General features: G+C 34.6%; 3 protein-coding genes across 3 annotated transcripts; 1 reads left to right on the forward strand and 2 right to left on the reverse strand.

Annotated features, from left to right (window-relative positions):
• Positions 1-7,980: 7,980 nt before the first annotated feature.
• Positions 7,981-12,016, reverse strand: LOC131005918 (plant UBX domain-containing protein 10). Its single transcript, XM_057933039.1, has 4 exons — positions 10,955-12,016; positions 9,286-9,456; positions 8,990-9,193; positions 7,981-8,544 (listed from the first exon to the last, which is right to left on the reverse strand). The coding sequence occupies exons 1-4, from the start codon at positions 11,741-11,743 to the stop codon at positions 8,317-8,319; spliced, it is 1,392 nt and encodes a 463-aa protein (XP_057789022.1). The 5' UTR covers positions 11,744-12,016; the 3' UTR covers positions 7,981-8,316.
• Positions 12,017-12,644: 628 nt separating this feature from the next.
• Positions 12,645-16,088, reverse strand: LOC131005925 (uncharacterized). Its single transcript, XM_057933046.1, has 5 exons — positions 15,754-16,088; positions 15,088-15,160; positions 14,725-14,878; positions 14,088-14,135; positions 12,645-13,983 (listed from the first exon to the last, which is right to left on the reverse strand). Exons 1-5 carry the CDS (start codon positions 15,834-15,836, stop codon positions 13,103-13,105), a joined length of 1,239 nt encoding a protein of 412 aa, XP_057789029.1. The 5' UTR covers positions 15,837-16,088; the 3' UTR covers positions 12,645-13,102.
• LOC131012870 (pentatricopeptide repeat-containing protein At2g16880) lies at positions 15,853-20,481 on the forward strand. The gene is made up of 3 exons (XM_057940862.1): positions 15,853-15,868; positions 17,029-19,521; positions 19,897-20,481. The coding sequence occupies exons 1-2, from the start codon at positions 15,853-15,855 to the stop codon at positions 19,464-19,466; spliced, it is 2,454 nt and encodes an 817-aa protein (XP_057796845.1). The 3' UTR covers positions 19,467-19,521; positions 19,897-20,481.
• Positions 20,482-22,885: the final 2,404 nt, after the last annotated feature.

Consider the following 22,885-nt stretch of genomic DNA (forward strand, 5'->3'; position numbering starts at 1 on the left):
TCAAGAACCGTCTCTCCACTCGATGTGATACAAACCCCATCTCTAGCTCACACTCGATGTCATCGCCTGCCCTATCTCTCTATACATATATAGATCAGAGAGGGGGAGAGAGAGAGTAGGGACCGACATTGTCACGTGACAGGCCATACAAGTTGTAACTATGCAACCAGACAAGCTAGCACTACTACTTTAAGAAAAACAAAAAATCATTTCTTAATAATAGATGGAAAGATTAATTAGTGGGAACCGTAGCACGCAAGAAAAAAATGATTCGAGAATTTTTATTTATTCCCTTTGACGGATGATTTCAATTTTTTACGGAGAAATGATTTAAAGATAAAGAGGCCGCGCGTGCGAAAAAAATTCCATTACTAAGGTAGAAGTTGCTTTTAATTATTTTGGAGAGTAAACGTGAGTAATTGCCAGTCACGTATCGCCTCTGCTAAAACGATATTATTCCTTGCACAAACAAGGTCAAAAGGGGAAGTATTGTGCATATATTAAAATGTAGAAAAAGGGTTTATGACATACTCGATTGCTATGGCCACGAATAACTAATTACTGAGCATTATGTATCTCTAATATATTCGATTGTTATGAGGACTTATGGCTAGGAATAACTAATAAAATAACTTATGTTTATAATTCAAACAAAATTTGAACACATCCCATATGATAAAGTTGTTGTTGGAATCGCTCCAAGAAATCAACTCGTCTGTTGACTCGTCATTCACCATCTCGTAGCATTTGACTAAGATTTTTGGTGAATTTTGATGGTTTAATTGTAGTATATAGGTTTCTATTTGAAGAATTATATCTTGCAATGTTTTCGTTTAAATTTACTTTTAGTGATTGATTGGTTGTTGATGTTTAGAAAATGTGCACAAGTTATTTGTGTTTGATTTATGGAAAAGCTTTGCTCCATTTAGCTAGTGATTAGACATGTTAAGCTGAAGCTTTATCTTTTTTGTCTTTTCTGTCTTTTCTGTCTTTTTTGCCTTTTCTGAATTCAAGAATTAATAAATTATCAAAAAAGTTTTACTCTGTTTTGCCTTTTGAAATCCAATGATGCAAAAATCCACAAGTGTTTTCAACAAGGTCATGATAGCCGAAGATGCAAAAATCAACCAATTGAGAAGCCGATCACAACACAGGTATATTTTCTTTTAATTTATTTTAACTGCTATATTCTTTATCTACTTGACTATCAATTCATTCTTTTTAGTTGAAGGGAAACGACGCAGGGTTCATTAGATGCTCTTGTTGGCATCTATGTTGCTATGTCTTGGTACGTATTGTTTTTCGTTAGATGCTCTTGTTGACATCTAATTTATTATTTATATTCGGACACATAAATTGATGACCAAATTTGGTGGAGGATCAAATTGGAGCCTTTTGTAATAAAACAAGGAGGAGGTGTTGTATCATAAAGCACTACAAAAAAGCGCCGGTTTACTCACATAAAGCACTACATCTAAGTTCGATATGATTATAGCTTCCATAATCGCAAATTCAGATTACTCTCATCATCATCTCCTAAAATATTTGAATTGAATAATTGCAAGAATTTTAAAATAATGGTAAAAAAAAATACAATAAAGATTTTCGGACACTGCAGTGTCCGGACACTGCATGAAAAACCGGTTTTTTTAGGTTTTTTTATTGAGCCGGTTTTTTGCTAATTTATGGTTTTACTAAAATATCATTTCCTTAAATTTCTCAACTACTTTTAATCTTTTCCTAAATATATTTTATTTACAGTTTTATTTTCTGTAAATTTCGTTTTTTTTATTGCCATTTTTTTTTCGAAAAATGTTTTTTATTTTTAAATTGTTTTTTTATTTTTTTTATCATTTTTTTATTTTTCTTTTAAAATATTCTTTCCTTCAATTTCTCAACTACTTTTAATCTTTTCCTAAATATATTTTATTTACATTTTTATTTTCTGTAAATTTCGTTTTTTTTATTGCCATTTTTTTTCGAAAATATTTTTTATTTTTAAATTGTTTTTTTATTTTTTTTATCGTTTTTTTTTCTTTTAAAATATTCTTTCCTTAAATTTCTCAACTACTTTTAATCTTTTCCTAAATATGTTTTATTTTCTGTAAATTTCGTTTTTTTTATTGCCATTTTTTTTTGGAAAAATATTTTTTATTTTTAAATTGTTTTTTTATTTTTTTATCATTTTTTTAATTTTTTTTTAAAATATTCTTTCCTTAAATTTCTCAACTACTTTTAATCTTTTCCTAAATATATTTTATTTACATTTTTATTTGCCTAAATTTCATTTTTTTTTTTGCCATTTTTTTTTTCAAAAAATATTTTTTATTTTTAAATTGTTTATTTATTTTTTTATCGTTTTTTTATTTTTCTTTTAAAATATTCTTTCCTTAAATTTCTCAACTACTTTTAAAATTTATATTTTTTTCGAAATTAATATTTTAGTTGTTTTAGGAGTAAATTTTTATTTTTTTTCCAAAATTATGTTTTATTAATTTGTTTCCAGATTTTTTTTATTATCAAAAATATCAAAGATCACCCATTTGAGGGGCATAGAAGATTCGAACGTGCAACGTCCATTGTATGTAAACGATACTTTGCCACCTTACCCGGCGGTGGCAGCCGCAATAGGTTTTCGTTGGAAATCAACTTATCTTCTATTGTCGCCATAAATAAATAAATAAATATTAAAGTTATATATAGGCTACAAGTTAGAATATTAAAACGCAGATTTGAGGCAAAGAAAAAGGAAAAAAAATAATATTGATTATGTTTTGTATAAGATTTTAAGTGATTGCACGCCATGTGTTTGTGAAAATGCCTGTTCGATTTAAAAAAAAAAAAAAAAAACTAGCGATTTGTTGCCATAAAAAAAATCACCCCCTCTAAGGAACAAGGGGGAATCGAACCTCTGACCTTCGTCTAATGTATATGATACTTTGCCAACTTGCCCGGCAGTGGCAACCACAATAAGTTATGGTTGAAAATTAACTTACCTTCTAATGTCGTGTACTTATGTTTATTTTAGCTCATTTTAGCTTTTTCATACATTCAATTTAATTCTTATGTTGATTATAAAAATATTTGTTGTTAATATAATTTAACTATATTGTTGATTAGTGTTTTAAGTGTGTAATTAATAAAGTATAAAATTGATAAAATAAAAGGAAACGTGTCAAGATTCGTAAGACAACCCAAAAATAAAAACGTGTCAAGATTCGTGGAACGGAGGGAGTATATGTTAAATGGTCTTGCAAGCGAAATCCAATCGTATAAATTTTTTTATTTTTTCCAAATTCAATAATTAATTTCAATACATTGCAAAATGCCATCGTATAATGCATTCTTTCTCATCCAAAAATATGTTAAATAGTGTCGAGGCCGAAATCCAATTGTATGAATCATTTCACTTTATTTCATTTATTTATATATTATATTCACAAATTTAACTTAAATTAATTAATAACTCATAATTTTATAACAAATAGTTATATCGACTTCGTTAAACTATAGTATAGCAGTTCATTGTCTTATTGGCATATCACGTTTAATTGTTTTCAATAAAGCATTGTATTTCCCTCAAGTATATGTTAAATAGTTTTATATGTTAATTTTATTTCCAAATTCAATAATTAATTTCAAATAATTTATTAATTTTATTTCATTGAATATAATTTTTTCGACTTCACAAAGTATATGAAGTTTGATTCATATATAGTTTTCCAAACAAAATCCATTCGTTTGATTCATTTATTTTAATTTTCTTATCGTCACTCACACAGTAGTAGTTCATTTTCTTATTATTACATCACCTTTAATAAAGTATATGTTATTTATTTTTTCGATCTATTTCCCATCATATGATTCATTTTATTTTTAAAAATGTAACTAATTTAGTTTAATCAATTAGTTCAACTTTATTTCATTGAGTATAATTATTTCGACATCATTATTTAAAGTATAGTAGTTCATTTTCTTATTATCAGATTGACATCAATACTATATTATGATACATTTTCTTCAAGTATGTGTTATATAGTTTCCCGAGCGATGTCTCATCGTATGATTCATTTTGTTTAAGTAAGATTTTTAATTGCACAACATAATTCCATTGAGTAATATATTTATTCATTTATAATATATTTTATGCAATTTTATGTTTTTTAGGCTAAAACATATTCAATTGTTTTGACAAAAATATACATTACTTAAAATATAATATATTATAGGCAATTTTATTTTTGGCAAAACAACTTCAATTGTTTATACAATATAAATATTCCTTCATTTATATAATATTTAATTTTATAATTTTCATCATTTATATTGCCCACATACGTATTCCTTCATTTATAATATATTTAATATTATATATGTCTTCATTTAATTGGCCAACATATATATGTAGGGGGTGAATCCGACAATTACGGAAGTGACGTCAGTCACGTCAGGATCGACGGGCACTAGCAACCTGAGACCACAAGTAACGTTAGAGCCCTCCGAAGAGCACCGGTGGGGGTGTCGATGGAAGGGCCTCCGACGCTCAAGTCAGTGAATTGATATAAGTAATAACGTAAGTAACGTAATGACAATAATTAAACGATGGAGAAGAGATAGAGAAAAGATAGTAATAAGGGAGTTCTCCGGATGATCGGGATGATCCAGTAGTCGGAGGCAGAGCTAATGAGCAATATGGATCAAGGGGCGACGGGCGTCGGAGCTAGCGGGACTAGTCGGACGATCGGAACCCTCGAGTGTTGAGAGCGTGGAGGCGTAACGGAAGAGCGGGGAGAGCGGGAGATCAACAGAGTGAAAGGTCGTAAGTATGAGTATCAATCTCAGTGACGGCGTATCAAGGGGCGACGGACGTTCGGGCTAGCGGGGCCAGTCGGACGATCGGAACCCTAGGAAGTTGTAAGCGTGGAGGCGGAACGGAAGAGCGGAGAGATCGGGAATGAGAGATCGTGTGCGAGTGCAAGAGTGGATATGAGTGATTGTCCCCGCCTTCTCATTAGTGAGTTGGTAGATATATATGTTGCGGACGTGCAGGGAGGCGGCTAGGGTTAGGGTTTTGCTAGAATACCCGTTACAACCCTAGCAGTTCCGACTTCTTAGGAAACGTTCTCCCGCGACTCTCGTCTGACTTGACCACCAAGTAACTGCCATGTTTAGGGTTTTCCCTTGCGGATTCACGTACCTCCCGAATATAGGTTAGGCTTTGGGCCTTGTGCTATGAGCGTGATATGAACCGTTTTATCGAGCTAGCCCGTTGGGCCTTACAATTTTTACTAATTGGACTATTACGAATTTTGTCCACTACAATATATTCTTTCATTTTTAATAAAATTTCCTTCATTACATATATATCTTATACAATTCAATTTATTTCATTTTGTTTTCAAATTCACTAAATAATTCAACTTTATTTCATTGAATACACTTATTTCGACTTCATTAATCACACAATAGTGATTTATTTAGTTATTGTGATATCTATTACAATACTTTATTATAATATAATCAAATAAAGTATATGTTACATACTTTTCCGATCAAAATCCCATCGTATGATTAATTGTTTTAGTTTTTATTTTTATCAACTTCACTAATTTATTTGAATTAATAAATTCAAATTGATGAACGTTGAGTATAATTATTTCTTATAATTATATCGCGTTTAATACTAAAATATAATACATTGTCTTCATATATATATGTCATATAGTTATTGACTTCACTAATTTCATTCAATCAATTAGTTCAACATTATTTCATTTAGTATAATTACTTTGACATCATTATTTACACTATAGTAGTTCATTATCTTATTATCAAATCGACATCAATACTAGTATATTACAATGCATTATCTTCAATGATATGTTATATACTTTTCCGACCAATATCCCAACGTATTCACAATTTCTTTTTTTCAAGTTCATTAATTTATTTCAATTAATTAAGTAAACTTTATTCGTATTATTCCAATTATTATAATATATTTAATCTAAATATATATTATTTAATTTTTCAATCGATGCCCCATAGTATGATTCATTTTATGTTTATTTCTAACGCATAACTAATGCGTTTGTCACTACTGGACAAGGTGACAAAGTATTACTCACATATTATTGAGGTCTCAGGTTAAAATCCCGCAAACACACCTGTTTCTTTTTATTTCGGTTTTTTTTTTTAAATCTTCTTCCAAATGTTCTTTTTTTTATTATATTTCGTTTTTTAAAAAAATAATCTTCCATATGTTCTTTTTTTTTAAAAAATAAAAAACAATATATAATGAAAACAAATATAGGATTATTTTGAAGGGAGTCTTTAAAATTAGTAATAATAAAAATAATTAACATAAATTTCGCAACTTTTGCTTTTATTTCGATTTAAAAAAAAAATTCTTCCAATTTTATTTTTTTGTTATTGTATTTCGTTTTTTTTTAAATCATCTTCAATATGTTATTTTTAAAAAAATATTCGAATAAAATATATAAATCTAAACAAATTTAGAATTATTTTGAAAGGAATCTCTAAATTAGTAAAAATAAAAAAATTAACATAACATTCGCAAAATAAATTATATTTGGAAATAATATAGGATTATTTTAGGAGAATATCTAAATTACTGGAATCAAATATAGGATTAATCTTTGGAGAATGAAAATCTCTAAATTAGTGGAATGAAATCTAGGATTATTTTAGTATAATCTCCAAATATGTGGAAACAAATTAATAAAACATAATTTTGAAAAAAAAAAAACAATTTACTCTTAACACAACTAAAATATTAATTTCAAAAAAAAAATTTGAAAAAAAAATGTAATTTCGAAAAATAAATATTAATAATAATAAAAATATCTGGAAACAAATCTATGATTATTTTTAAGAGAATCCCTAAATATTTGGAAAAAAATTAATAAAACATAATTTTGGAAAAAAAATAATTTACTCTTAAAACAACTAAAATATTAATTTCGGAAAAAAATAAATTTCGAAAAATAAATAATAATAATAAAAAAAATCTGGAAACAAATTAATAAAACATAATTTTGAAAAAAAAACAAATTTACTCTTAAAACAATTAAAATATTAATTTCGTAAAAAAATAAATTCGAAAAAAATATTTATTTCGAAAAATAAATAATAATAATAAAAAATCTGGAAACAAATTAGTAAAACATAATTTTGGAAAAAAATAAAAATTTACTCTTAAAACAACTAAAATATTAATTTTGAAAAAATATAAATTTTAAAAGTAGTTGAGAAATTTAAGGAAAGAATATTTTAAAAGAAAAATAAAAAAACGATAAAAAATAATAAAACAATTTTAAAAATAAAAAATATTTTTCGAAAAAAAAATGGCAATAAAAAAAACGAAATTTACAGAAAATAAAAATGTAAATAAAATATATTTAGGAAAAGATTAAAAGTAGTTGAGAAATTTAAGGAAAGAATATTTTAAAAGAAAAATAAAAAAACGATAAAAAAAATAAAAAAATAATTTAAAAATAAAAAATATTTTTCGAAAAAAAATGGCAATAAAAAAAACAAAATTTACAGAAAATAAAAATGTAAATAAAATATATTTAGGAAAAGATTAAAAGTAGTTGAGAAATTTATGGAAAGGATATTTTAGTAAAAACATAAATTAGCAAAAAACCGGCTCAATCAAAAAACCTTAAAAAAACCGGTTTTTCATGCAGTGTCCGGACACTGCAGTGTCCGAAAATCACTACTCAAAAAAATATTAGGATATTTGAGACACTACTTATATAAGCTTATTTTTTTCTTAAAATGAATTAAGACACTTGAGATGGAACAACTTGAAAAGAAAAACAAAGACAGTCCCTAAAGAATATTTAACTCTTAACTATATAATAGGAACATAAATGAGCTGACAAGTCTAGTAGTACTACTTTCAAATTTTAATTTTCTATTCAACAAACTTCACTAAACGAGTTCGAACGGATATTTTACAAGAAATCCAAATAACTCAATAAAATTGAACATTAAAAGGGTACAAGGTAAGTGCTGCATAAGTAACATGCATGTCCTTAAATACATGAAGGATACATAAATGAATTTTGAATGTCTGAAAGAATCTCATAAACTGATCACCTAAACAACTTGTGAGAGAAAACTGCAGCGTCTATTTTCAAACACTATATACGACTGGACACTTATTTGATCCAGTTTTTTTTTTCCCATGTGAATGCCAATATAGTCACAACCACAAATTTGCTAAATGTATCATCAAAATGCCAGTCAATGTAACGAGATATTATCCTACCACAAGTTGATGGATTGTTAGTTTATCTCCACGAAGAGGCTGGCCTGCGGATGCAATCCTGCTTCTTTCAGCGACGAAGATAACTTGTCTTGGCCATAAACAGTGCGCGGGAAGTTGGAGACCAGGGTGTAGCCGTTGACTTCCAAGCAGCCTAAAGAGTCGACATAGTCGTATAAAGATTGTATTGTTGCTGTACAGTGAAACCTCCTCCCCTTGCGATCTCCAGATGGAAAACGTACTAATACCTGATTAGTTAAAGATAGCAAAATACCATCAGTCGAAGTATAATACATAGCATCTAGACGAGAAATTGAACACGGTAAATTAAAAAATAAACATGGTGACTGATGCTAGCAAGATCAGATATAGCTCGTTGAAGAACAATATTACGTTATTAGATATGATTCTCTCAAACAATCAGGATGCAAATAACTTTTTCCATATTGTTTAATCAATTGCCAAATACACTAAATAAATAAAATGGATGATTAACTTAAGCACAGACAGTAGTGCAAAGTACAAAACGGGAAAGTCTTGTGTGAGCCCGTCAGGTGGTGTACCAATACCCGAATCCAAACAACCAAAAAACAACTGAATTTACAAATATGACACCAGATATGGATTTGGATCCAGATATGGGTATTTTTTTGGTACAAATTTACTGGAAAGAATACAGAATATGGGGCTTACTTGAGTGACATCAGGTCCTTTCTCAGGTTCTGGACCTAGAGCCAAAGCTTTCTCCTCGCGTATCTTAGCTAATTCGGCTTCTCTCTGGGCAGCTTCTCGTGCTGCTCTTTCACGAGCCTCTTCCTCTTCCTTTCTTTTCCTCTCAGCTTCAGCAGTTTCACGTTCCAGTCGTTCCTGCTCTTCTTTCCTCTGGCGCTCACGGGCCTAGAACAGAGCATTAACAGGTACATAAACAACAGACCACAAGAGCAGACAGCATTTAAAACAAAAGAACGAAATTATAGGAAAAAGCATACTTGATCGGCCTCAAGTGCTGCCTGATAAGCAGCATCCTGTTCCTCTCTGAGACGGATATTGGTTCTTCTTTCTTCAGCTTCTACCCTTGCTGAGACAAGAACAGGAGCACTTTCTTCAAGCACTCTCTGCAATATTGTTAACAATTCTTCAGGAGATTTTGGCCCCTCAACCTGCACAAGTTAATTACAGTACAAGTGAATAAAATATTACATGAGACCCAGCTTATGCAATGACCAGAGGAGAAACAAATATGTGAGCAATGGGGTAGTTCACAACCAGCACAGTGATAACCAACTAACCAAGTTTGAAGATCAATAAAACAAAAGAACGATATGAAGTGTTTGGTATACTTTTTCCCGTGATTTAGACTATTTATCCTCCAACAACATAACCTTACATAGATATTCAAGCAACCAAAAAGATGCTTCAGAACAAACATCCCACTATATATAATCAAGTTTCACTTAGAGAAATCTCCAGGGATAGCAGATATGGATATTTAAATTATATTGTGTAAAAAGGATGAGAAAAGGTTGTGGGCCTTGTGGCAACAAAGCATTTCACTTCATAAAAGGCACTCAAAAATAGCACACGTGCTGCCCTGCCCCATTTGTAAGAGTGATCAAAAGGGCTTTTTCTCATCTGTGATTTTTCCTACAATCTAAATAAGAGCAAATGATTGCAATGCTACCAGTTGAAACTCTCACACACGAGATAATTTCAGTAAGGACATTTGGCAGATGTTTTGGGAGTCTTTTTGTAAAAACAGTTATGGGAAATGTTTAGGGCAGTAAATTAGTTGCGATTTGCCAACTGACAAAAGCCCACCAAGAAAAAGGATAGGGAGTATTAAATTAGTAGCAGAGTTGCCGCCACAGTAAACCCCATCCACAACCACACTTAGAAGAGCTCCTGTTTCCAAATGAACTAAAAGCAATAAAAGAACAATGTCTTCTCACATACCAGAGGTCAAAGCTGAAATACTCCCCTCTTAACCATTCCCCTTGGCCAACCTCTATTTTCCCTTCAATTGGATGCCTCACAAGAAGCATCTCTGATGTGTTGCCTCTATTCCATTTAAGGATGTAGTGTAATATTGATCATGTACGTGAGACAATAACACAGTTTAAATCTAAGCCTTTCAAAGATATTAGCATATTTTCCATCTCAACATCATGAAGGGAAAAAAATAACCTCAACAATAGAGCATATCACAAATACAATACAAAGTTTCAAGACAGATAAGTCGAAAATATCAATAATACAATAGTGATATACTTGCACAACCCAAGGGAACACATCTGAATAACAATTAGACGAATAACTGGACCAGCTTCGGGTAACACATAATACAAAAAGAATTTTAGAGGATAGCAACTCTTGTAAAAAAAATGTAGTCTTAGTACCAAAATCAAAGATGATTAAATACCCCTAGTCACATTCCTTTGCCTGCTATTCAGTTACATGTTGCATTTCAATGAATACCAAACACAAACGTCCAATAAATTGTTAATATATTTTACCCAATCAAATCCAGGAAATGTCTGGTTTCCCATTCAAGCACCCAGAAAAACAGAAATCACTTCAGACACATTTCAATACTAATCGACAATCATGAAAATGATCAATTTTCAAGTAGAGACAATGAACAAGAGAGAAGAATAATACCGGTTGCAGCAATGCAATCCTCTGGTTCGTAGCGGCCATAACAACAGCACAGAAAGGGTATCTCGACGCCTTCAAACTATTACTCATCTTGAACCCTTCACTAGCCTTCACACTCCCACCCCACGACACAAAATTCTCATTCAAAAACGCCGCCAACATCTCATTACACAGAGTGCCTTCACAGAAAGCCGGCGTATCGGGATGCTCCGGCGAGTGCAAGTAAACAAACAGCAGCTTATATTCGTGTCGAGACCTCTGCAGCGCGTCCATGAAGCCCTCAGTGACAAAATGCGGCCTCACCCTCCCATAATCCCGCTCAAAGCTAGCTACAAAATCCATGGCCTCGGAAACCGACGGCGACACCGTCACCAGCGGCGTCGTTCCGGCCCGCGACGCACCAGCCAGTCCAACCATCCCAAGGGAGTAAGACAAAACGCCGCCGGCAGCCCACATACCGAGCCCAATTGCACCAGAAATTAACCCTAGGCTGCCGGTGATTATGGAAAACGGGAGCGTGACTAATTTCCACGCTAATCCAGGGGGCTGATTACTGCCGTTCGGGGCAAGAACGAGACCATCATCGAGAGGCTCTCGATTAGGGCGCGCGGCGGTGGTGGGGGCGGCGGAGGCGTCGGAGGAGGACGGGCGGCCGCCATCGGGGGCTGTAATAGACGAGATGGCCAATTCGAGGTCCCAATTGTGAGCGGAGAGAATCTCGGTGCACAAATCGGCGTCTTCTAAACCCGTGATTGCTTGAAAATACGCCAATTTGTCAGCCACGTCTCCCATTTCTGCGATGCAGCAGTGTCTGTCAGTGCGGTTTATGCCAAGAGTGGGAGGAAGTGGGGTGATTGGGGGAGGTGGGAGCTCGAAAAAGGGGAATTTGAGATTTGGGATCGAAGAATTTGGAGGTTTGAAGAGTTGGAGGAGGAGATGGGGAGAAGGGGTTTTGATTATGGGCGACGGAGAGAGTGAGGGATGGCTAAATGACGGTAATGTCGGCGGCGAGGGAAGAAATTACGAAACTGCCATTGCCATGTTGGAGACTGGAGAGAGGGGAGGTGGTTATTAAATAAATAAAATTATTATACTAGTAGTAAATAAATAATTCATGTATGATTGCAATTTGCAGTTTGCAAATTGCTTCTCTTGGGAAAATGAGCATTTAACATTATGGGCAGGCTCTAGTCCCAAAACGATAGTAAAACGGCAAATTTACTTTTCATTTACTCATTTCTGTCGTGCCGCGAAATATGATTCATTTCTTTCGGCTACAAAATTAAAAGAAATACTGTAATATTTAATATGTTAGGTTTAATAAGTGAAAAAGTAAAATAATAAATAAAGAAAAAAATTACTATATAAATAAAAGTAATAAATTTCGTGGAACGGTGTAAAAAAAATACAATTCATATTTCGTGGGATGGAGAGTATTTTTTAACTCTCTCATTTCCTAGGCTGCAAGCCTGCTAGGAATAAAACTTGATATATTAAATAAATTTAGATATGTAATTATATAAAATAAAATTTATTTTCAAGCTTGAAATCATAAAAATCTAAATTTAATTTATTATTCTATTAAATAAATTCATGATTTTTTATTATGGCAAATTCATAATATTTTATTCGAAATTCATAATAACAACGCAATCGTTTAATATTATATACTCAATAGAATAATAAACCTAGCAGGGAAAATAAAAGAAATGTGCAATTTCAACTTCTTTTTGTAAATATTACCTACACAATACAAACAACTATCTAATTCAGTTTCTCATAATAAACCCTTACACAAAGCCAACAGAATACAGCCACAAACTTGCTAAACTGTATCATGATATCATAATATATCATCACACTATCTATGTTGCAAAAGAGTTAAGTCAAGATTAGAGAAGTTCTTACTAAGCTCTTCATGATTTATCACTTTCAAACATGCTTTCTTTACTTCCAAGTTCCAACTCCACAAAATGGCTTCTCACTCGGCCGTGGACGCCAAGACGATCCTCTGTTCCAAAATTCGCGTTTCATTTTCAATCCTCTATGGCGAAATCCCAACTGTTGTTACATTTAAGAAACGAGGCCTTGTCGCAGTCCTGCTCCATTTACCGGCAGAGAAACTCCGTGGACTAATCCGGCAGAGACAGCTCACTGAACCTCCTTAATCAAAGGCTTACCTCCTCTTTCTGTTACCTCCTCCATTCTTGGAGCACTTCTTTTGCTCTGTGCGTATTCCATGGCAGAGGATTTCTCCGTGTTCAAAACGGCTTCCAGTGTAGTCCACGCTTCAGATGGCTGCTCGTTCACCCAGCACATGATGAAGTAGATTTTCCGGTCAGCAGACTTAAGCTTGCCCTTTAGTTCTGCCTTTTTCGTCTTGAGCAGTTTCTCTGACTTGAGCTCTCTCTCTGCAGTCTGGATCAGCCTCTGCATATCGCATAGCGAGCAGATCAAAGCATTACGTCCGAGATGAAGTAGATGAATCACATCGTCTATAAGCCTCAACCCGAATTGTAAACCACCCATGTGCTTGTATGCTGGAGAGCATGTTTCTTCCAAGCAATGAGATAACACTTCCGATACAGTTACAGGCTGCTTGCTTTGATCCAAAACAGAAGATACACTCAGCACCACTGTCGCTGATTCCAAGGGATCAGCTTTCCAGTCTCCATTGTAAAGACGGAGGGTGAAGCAATAAGAATATATGATATCAACGAGGTGGATAGCTAACAGAGGTGAAGGTTCAGATGCAGTCAGTTTACTAACTGGTGGCAGAGGAGTCTCGGGTCCCGGTGGGAATTCCTCCAATTCATCAGTGCTTGCATCGTTATCATGCTCCCGCGATTCCTCTTTCACGAACGGTTGAACTAGTTGTGTTCCATTTGAACTGAGTGATATGTACTGGGCAGATGGCCTTGACCACCATGGATCCCATGGTTCAATCAATTTACTGAGCTCTCCTGAGGCAATAGCCCTCTCAAAACGTTTCCTTTCTTCAAGAGATAGATCATTTAAACTTATCGTACCACCTGCACGAACAATAGCAATATTTTTTCAAAAAGAAACATTAGTATCAGTTCAACTTCTTGGGTTTGGCATCTTTGCTGAGAAACTTAGTATCGTATATACATACCGGAAATAATCTTCTGAATAGTCTCTTCTGACAAGGATGAATTCAACTCTGACACAAATGAAATTTAGTAAACAATTAGAGAAACTGACTGGGGGGAAGATTAATGACATTCAAATAATCGAACGTACAACATAAAGAATGTGGAACCAATGCAAAACGCTTCATGCACTAGATAATCAGAATGATGGGAAAAAATCATTTAGATTGATCGGTTCAACATCTTAAAGTGTTGAACATGATACTTTTATCAATGCACATGGTTTCAATTAATACAAATGCAAGCATGAACCACTTAAAACCAGTTATGGAGATATAATAGTGGTATATGGAAGAAAACAAAAACTATGCAATCTCAGATAAAAAAATTTCATGAAACTTATGGTGAAATATAATTAAACCACACAAGATTAGTAAAGTCATCTTCCAAACTCCCTGACTCAAAATCAGCTGTCATAACCCTCTTGGATTAGCGCTTTATGCAGTAAATTTACCTTCAAGATTAAAGGAGTAGACAAGCTAAAGTTGAATATTCTGGATGAGGATAATATATACAGCATAATAATTTGTTTCCAAGACATACACAACTTTAAGGAGGCAAAACTACTGGAAGAGATGATGAAGAGTGGGACCAACATACCGTCTTCTTGGAAGCCATCTGTCTCCTCTTCCTCATGGAGTCGCTTAAGTATATCCAGCATTTTAGCTTTACTTTCCTCATCAGGTTGCATTTGTTGCAGTCCTCCCATTACATTCTCTCTCATAAAAGACTCAGTACAACGTAGACTATGAGACTGGGGATACAAAATACAAACAGTGAAGATCCAAAAACGTAAATGTGCAATTAATTTTTACGTGTGGCCATATTTTGACACATTGTAAAACTCGCTAGACAAGGTGAAGAGTAGAAGAATCATTTAGAAAATCTAATGTTAGGCATAAAGTTGCAGAATCCAAATAAATGAATTACATATATCAATTATAAATCCTAAAGAATAAGTACCTTGTAACAAGGCAGAGAACAATAACGAATGTTGCATCGAGGACATGTATACTGGGAAAATTGCTTTTCACATCTGCAAAAATACACATAAACCAAGGTCATTTTAACAACTATCACTAAGCCTATGAGAAATTCAGATCTAGAAAAATACTTTATACGGCTTTAATACCCCAATATATACAAAACAGTATTTGAAAGTGGTAAAGAACAAAACAATTGAAGTATTACTTGCATGTAATCTATGAAATAACACTACAGTTTACATCATCCATACAGCATACAACGCAAATGTGGCATATCCCTCTTGGACTAGTGATATCAGTTGGAATAAAGTTCTGTTCTAGAGTAACAAAAGCAGTAGGAATTATACATAATCGAGCTAACAGTAACCATTTCCAACATCTCAATTTGTTCTGGCTTTCAATTTCAATAACAAAGATGAGTGATGCATACTCAAGAGGCGCACTAACACCCTACAGTTCTACTACAGGGAGAAGATATCTACCATGCTTGAACAAATTAAACCTAAAAATCAGATTAAAAAATGTAGACGAAGGTAACAGCTAAGAATCTAATTCTAGACAACAAGACAAACTAATTGGCGAAACAAATCTACAGCGAAAAATAAAAACTGAATTCGACAAGCAGAAAACTAGCTGAACTCACACGCGGCAGATTATGCGTGAGTTGGAGTTGAAATTCGAAGTTCCAGAAGATGCCTCTGAGTTTATCACAGCGTCCGACGACATATCAGACTCCTGCAAAATGATGCGAATTCTCCGTTTAGTTTTCAGTTACAACGATTCCCGAGCCCGACGCTACGGCGGAAGATACGACGACGGCCGGAGAAATACGCCGGAGTTTTGAATTAATCTATATCTATATTAGCGTGAAGACCGGAGGGCGGAGGCGGCGCCGGCAGCAAGCGAACGGCGGCGAGGCGTCGGAGAGAAGATGAAAACAACAGCGAATGTTTGATTGATTTTTTTTAATGGAAGGCCATGTTTATTGATAAAGCCCATTATATTGGATAAATATTTATTTGGGCTGGATCACCAAATTAAAAGCCCATTCTATTGGATACATATTTCTTTGGGCTGGACAGAAATTTGGCCACACTTAGAACTTTTGGTCAATTGTATACTGTCCCTTAGAAAATTTATTGACCAATATAGACTGCATATATAAATTTAAATATACTAATATTGGCATCCGGTGCAATGGACGAAAAAGTATTTTTACAAAATTGATACTAACTCAATTATATTTATAAATATAATAAAAAATAATAATTTTAACTGAATATATTTAAGTTGAGTATTGAAAAAATAAAAAAATAAAAAAGAATTCACAATAATAAAAATTGGTACTATTCAAAAAATGAAAATTGAAAAAAAAAAACATAGAGTTATTCAAAAAAAAAAGAGAGGAACGAGATTTTTTTTGTAAATTTAATCTTTAAATAAGTATAACTTTTATATTTTAAATCAAATATTTACATAAATTAAAATTTTTATCATGATCCTTCTATTTGATATGCATATTAAATATTTTATAATTAATCGAATTTAACAATTTTAAAAAGAAAAAAAAAACAAAAAATAAGAAGATAAAGATATAAAAAGAGAAAAAAGAGTTTATAAATCGTGGTCCGAAAAATATTACTCCCTCCGTCTCACTAATTTAATGCATTTAATTTCTTTTAAAAAATACTAATTTTTATGTTATTTTTACCCTTATTTATTTTCACACATCATTTTCACATTTAAGTGAAACATTAAATAATGTTAATTTAGTAAAAAAATTGGGCTAATTGAGCAAAATGTATACTTTTTTGGGACAACCTAAATTAGAACAAGTGACTAATTTTATGGGATGGAGGAACTTGAATTAATTGAACAAAATGTATCGTCTCAAAAAAAATTTGAGCAAAATTTATAGTTTTTTTTTTTTTTTTCAATAAGTGCCTATGTAAAACCCCTCTCCCCCTCCGCCTTCAAAAATCTAAACCCAACCAAGCAATGTCCACCACCGCCGAATCGCCGCCGCCGCCGCCGCTACTAACCCACACAGAATTAATCTCCACCATCATCACCTTCCTGAAGAATTCCAACCCCGCCACAGCCACCCTCAACGCCGCCCTATCTCCCTACCTCCCCCAACTAACTCCCGACGTCTTGCACTCCATCCTCTCCTCCTCCGCCCTCCACCGCCACCCTTCCGCCCTCCTCTCCTTCTTCAATTGGGCCCAATCCGCCGCCCCTCTCACCCCACTCCCCCTCCCCCCTCTCCTCTCTCTCCTCTCCTCCCTCATTTCCCACAACAAATTCGACGACGCCAAAGCCCTACTCCAATCCCAAATCGTCTCCGAGCACCCACACCACCACCTCCACCGCCACCTCCTCCACCCCGCCCGCCCCCTTCCTCCGCCGTCCGCAACCCTCCTCAACACCTGCATCTTCGCCTACTGCCGCTCCGGCTGGCCCCACCTCGCCGCGCAGCTCTTCAAAAAGATGAAGCGCCTCAAAATCCGCCCTAATTTGCTCACTCTCAACACCTTGCTGAATTCACTGGTAAAGAAAGATCTTTCCTCTCGCTCTACGCATTTTTGTAAAGAGTTGTTTGATGATGCTGTGAAATTGGGGGTTTCCCCCAGTGTGGTTACTTTCAACATCTTGATTAATGGCTACTGTTTAGAATATAAGTTTAACGATGCAATTCATTTGTTGAGGAAAATGGAGCATGATTTTAAGGTAATGCCAGATAATGCTAGCTATAACACTGTTTTAGATGCGTTGTCTAAGAAGGGGAAATTACACGATATGCGCGATTTGCTGTTGGAAATGAAGAGCAAGGGGCTTTTCCCGAATAAGAGAACGTATAACATCTTGGTGTATGGATACTGCAAGATGGGGTGGTTGAAGGATGCAACCGCAATTCTTGAATTGATGTCTCGGGATAATCTTTTGCCCGATGTTTGGACCTACAACACGCTGATCAACGGGCTGTGCAGCTCTAAGAAGATAGATGACGCGTTTAGGCTCAGGGATGAGATGGAAGGGTTGAAGCTGCTGCCCGATGTGATCACTTACAACACGCTGATTAATGCGTGTTTTGAAGAGAAGAACAGCTCCATGGCTCTGAAACTGGTGGATGAGATGAAGGGGAAGGGAGTGCAGCCGAATGAGGTGACTCATAATATCATGATCAAGTGGTATGTTAAGGAAGGTCGGATGAAGGAGGCTAGTGAGATGGTTGCTAAGATGGAAGAGGCTGGATTTTCACCGGATTGTGTCACCTACAATACTTTGATTAGCGGATTTTGTAAGTCCGGTGAACTGGCAGAGGCTTTTAAGATGATGAATCGGATGAATGGGAAAGGTTTGAAGATGGACACAGTGACCCTTAATACAGCTCTACACAATCTATGCCGGGAGAGGAAGCTTCAAGATGCATACGAGTTGCTGAGTTCTGCAAACAAGAGGGGCTATATCGTAGATGAAGTGAGCTATGGCACTCTTATAGTCGGATACTTTAAGGAAGAAAACGTAGAGAGAGCTATTCAGGTTTGGGATGAAATGAAGGAAAAGGGTATAATTCCCAGCATCATCACTTACAATTCGGTGATTGGGGGGCTTTGCCAGGTGGGAAAAACGGAGCTTGGAATAAGTAAACTCAACGAGCTATTGGAGAACGGATTTGTCCCTGATGAGACGACCTACAATACCATCATACACGGCTACTGTTGGGAGGGAAATGTGTTGCAAGCGTTTCAATTTCACAACAAGATGGTTGAAGAGAAAGCATTTAAACCCGATATCTATACTTGCAACATTCTTCTTCACGGGCTATGCAAGGAAGGGATGCTTGAGAAAGCTATCAAGCTCTTTCATACATGGATTGAGAAAGGGAAAAGCCTCGATGCTGTTAGCTACAATACAATAATCGCAGCCTTATGCAAGGAAGGGAGACTTGGCGATGCTTTGGATCTTGTTCCTGAAATGGAAGAGAAGAAACTGGGACCGGATAGTTATACTATCAACGCCATTGTTGGTGCTCTTCATGATGCTGGAAAAACCGAAGAAGCTCAAGAACTGTTGTTGAAAATGTCAGAGAAGTATAAACTAATGCCTCGTTCGAAGCAGGGCGATGAGGGACAAAATGTGGTTCATAGAGAAGCTTCGGGTGGAGCAGATTCGAGTTCGATAGTTTATTCAGAACAGATCGATGAGCTATGCGCTGAAGGGAGATACAAAGATGCAATGAGTATATTTTTGGAACAGACTGAGAAGGGTGTCACTCTAAATAAATTCTCTTATCTTTCTTTGATGAATGGACTCATCAAGAGGAGAAAGGGGATCATGAAGTCAGATTCGTAATTTTCTTCCGCTTGATCGTGGCGATTTGCGAGCAATGTATATGCTGCATTATCAGGTGTGTATATAGCTCTCTTCTCATTGCATTTTCTTTCTTGAGTTTCTCCTTTGTTGCCTTTTGAATTTACTAGATAAATTGCTTGTAAAAGTTTTGAATTTGAATAACATGTGTATAATATATAAATCCTATAGTAATTTTGAAGAATTTTATATGTTTTTAACAGCCTGTAGCTATTTGGAATTAAACATTATGCATGAAAAATTAATCAGTAGATCAGAAAAAGTTGCTATCAAGCAAAGTTCACTAAACTTTGCAACTTGAAAGAAGAGTTGGTTGTTAAAACTAGGTTAAAATATCAATCTTCAATTCCAAATATATGCATTTATGATGACGGATTGATATCTAAATAATCAATTTTGTTTTTAAATCTAGGATGAGCTGATTTTTCTGGCACTGACAAATTCCAATGGGCCAACTGAAGCTTGTGTGGAATTTGTGCCTGAATAATAATGACGTGGAAAATTTGAGAATTCCACGTCACAGGAGAACGGCGTTTGTCTCGAGTTTCCACTGAGAAAAAAGAAGTTGACGAGCCGGCCGATGGGATGGAATCTACGGCACACACGATGAATAGAGCAGCAAATGCTCGTCTGGATCCAATGCACCGATAGCAGATTTAGGGGGTTAGGGTTAGGGGAAGTTCCGGAGCTCTCTGACCGGGAAATTACCACAATTTTGTTGGGAGCATGCCGGATATTTGTGCCTCGGCTGCCTTGCTGTCGCCGGAAAAAGGATATTTAGTGCCTCGGCCGCCATGCCGCTGCCGGAAAAAGAAGAAGAAGAAGAGGGATATACCCAATTAGTTGAGTTGAGTAGGCCACACAATACATTTTGTAAGAAGTAACATGTAGATTTTCTTTGTCCAAAAATACTTGTTTGATTATCTATTAGAAGTTGTGTAGATTTTCTTTGTCCAAAAATACTTGTTTGATTATCTATTATTTATCGTTTCTTGTCTCTTTTGGTTTTCTTTTGAGCATCTGTAAAACTAATACTATTTCCTTTGAGCATTTGATTTGGTAACAAAATTGATTAATTAATCTGTTATTACTTGAGATGTAGGGCATTTTTAGGATGAAGAAAAAAAATTGTCAAGTTTCACTGTTTGAGTCCATCATCGTCCCGATTTTTAAAATTAACAATTCAAAGAAAATGCCAATACTTTTTATTAGAATCAAAAAGGTTATATTTATTCAATTATTAGTAAAGTTAAAGGTCTGTTTGGTTTGATGATTGTGATAGATAAAATTGATACGATTAATTAAAAATTAATTCAATTTCGAGGTGAAATTAATTCAATTGGATATTTATGTACCGAGCTTGGTTTTAAAAAGCGCGTTTAAGCGCAAAAAAGCGCACGTCTGGGCTTTTCTCTGAGCGAAGCGCACTTACCTACAGGAAGCGCGGAGAAGCGCACAAAAGCGCGCCTAGGCGAGAAGCGCTGAAGCGCGGGCTTTTAGTATGTTACGGTTAGGTTTTTAAATTTTAAAAAAACTAGGTTTTATTTCATTACAACAAATGCATGCCTCCCCTCTTCTGCCATCCCTCTCGCGACCCTAACCTGTTCTGCCCACCGTCCGGCGCCTCCAGCCGGCCGCCGTCGTTGCCAGCTGTCCGCCGCCGCCGCCGGTCGTCGTCCAAAGGTAAAGTTTCCATTTTTTCTTAGATGAGGATGAGGATGAGGATGAGGGTGGGGAGGAGATGGAAGAGGACATTGGTGAAGACAAAGATGATGCAGGAGATGGGGATGATGCACTTAATGATGATGATTTTTGATTAGTTGCTTGAGATTTGATCGAACTTTTAGACTTGCTTACTTTAAACTTAAGTATTTGTGTGTTTTAACTTTTAAATTAAGTATTTGTGTGTTTAAGTATTTGTGGTTTTAAGTATTTGTGTTTTTTGCTATAAAATATATTGTAGGTAAATATATTAGAATTTTTTAGGTTTTAGCGCGTTTCGCCTACGAAAAGCCCGCGCTTTCACCAAAAGCCCGCGCTTTAGGGCCCGGGGCAGTTTGCGCTTCGGTGCGCTTCGCGCTTTTTTAAACCAAGGTACCGAGTTATATCATATGGTAGCAGGAAACTATATCTATTTATGTAAATATCAATTTGAGATATTCCCCAAAATGTATTGTTCGTTATCTATAATTTATGTGAACTTGAGAGGGAGAAATTAGGCAAATGAGTCCAAAGATTAGTCAAGCACACAACTAACATAATATTCCTTGCGAATTATTATACCTTAATATATTCTCATATATCTTAATTAAGCACAAAAAACAAAATCAAAGATTTTCACGAATACGTAATTAAGTATTTAGTTCTGCCAAATCCAATGTATCTCCCCATATAATTCCTCGAGCATAAGGCAGTATTGAAAATAATTAATTTTTGGGTTAATAGTGTTTTATGTCCAGAACTTTCGGCGTTTTTCATAAAATGTTTCGAACTTTCATTTTCTCCTAAAAGGTCCCGAACTTTCAACTTTTTCTATAAAACGTCCCGCTATACAAAATTTGGTTACGGAAATATGATAACCTCTATTGTTGAAAACCCATATAAGGAACCACCGTTGGTGGAAAATGTTGAAAGTTTGGAGTTTTTGGTCATCTTTTCGTCACCAAATTTTGTATAACGGAACATTTTATAGAAAAAGTTGAACATTCGGGACTTTTTAGAAGAAAATGAAAGTTCGTGACATTTTATGAAAAACGCTGAAAGTTCGGGACATAAAACACTATTAACCCTTAATTTTTCCCATCCCATCAATGTCGTTAGAGCATCTGCAACGCATCTACTCGAGCGCCTACTCGAGTAGAGCGTTGCACTCGAGTAAGGCGTTGCAGGGGGGTCTTACTCGAGGCCTACTCGATCATTCGAGTATGCACGAGTAATTTAATTTTTTTTTTAATTCTTTTCTCTTTAAAAATCTCTCTCCTCTTTAAAAACTAAAAATATCAAGTAGACTATCAAGTAACCCAATGCAGCACTATTTACTCAATGTGATCCCCCCTATCAAGTAATTGCGGATCCTCTTAGTTATCAAGTTGAAATAGGTAATTAAACACATAAATGATATATCACGCTGTTGTTGTTATTAGTGGTAGTATTAAATATCTTCTTATTTAGAAACACTATTAATCTGATTAGATTTGGTTGATGGGAGGCTTCAAACTTGATTATATTCTAAATGATCCTTATCGCTTAGGCCAATACCAACTTACATAACAATTGCGATTATTAAATTAGGTTAATCATATTCTAAATTACTGGCATTTATAGTACGTTTACAACAATAAACAATTAATTTTAAAATAAGTATAAAAAAAGCTAAGCAAACAACCACTTTCAATATACTT

Source organism: Salvia miltiorrhiza, chromosome 1 (assembly GCF_028751815.1).
Source record: "Salvia miltiorrhiza cultivar Shanhuang (shh) chromosome 1, IMPLAD_Smil_shh, whole genome shotgun sequence".
In the NCBI taxonomy this organism is placed as follows: domain Eukaryota; kingdom Viridiplantae; phylum Streptophyta; class Magnoliopsida; order Lamiales; family Lamiaceae; genus Salvia; species Salvia miltiorrhiza.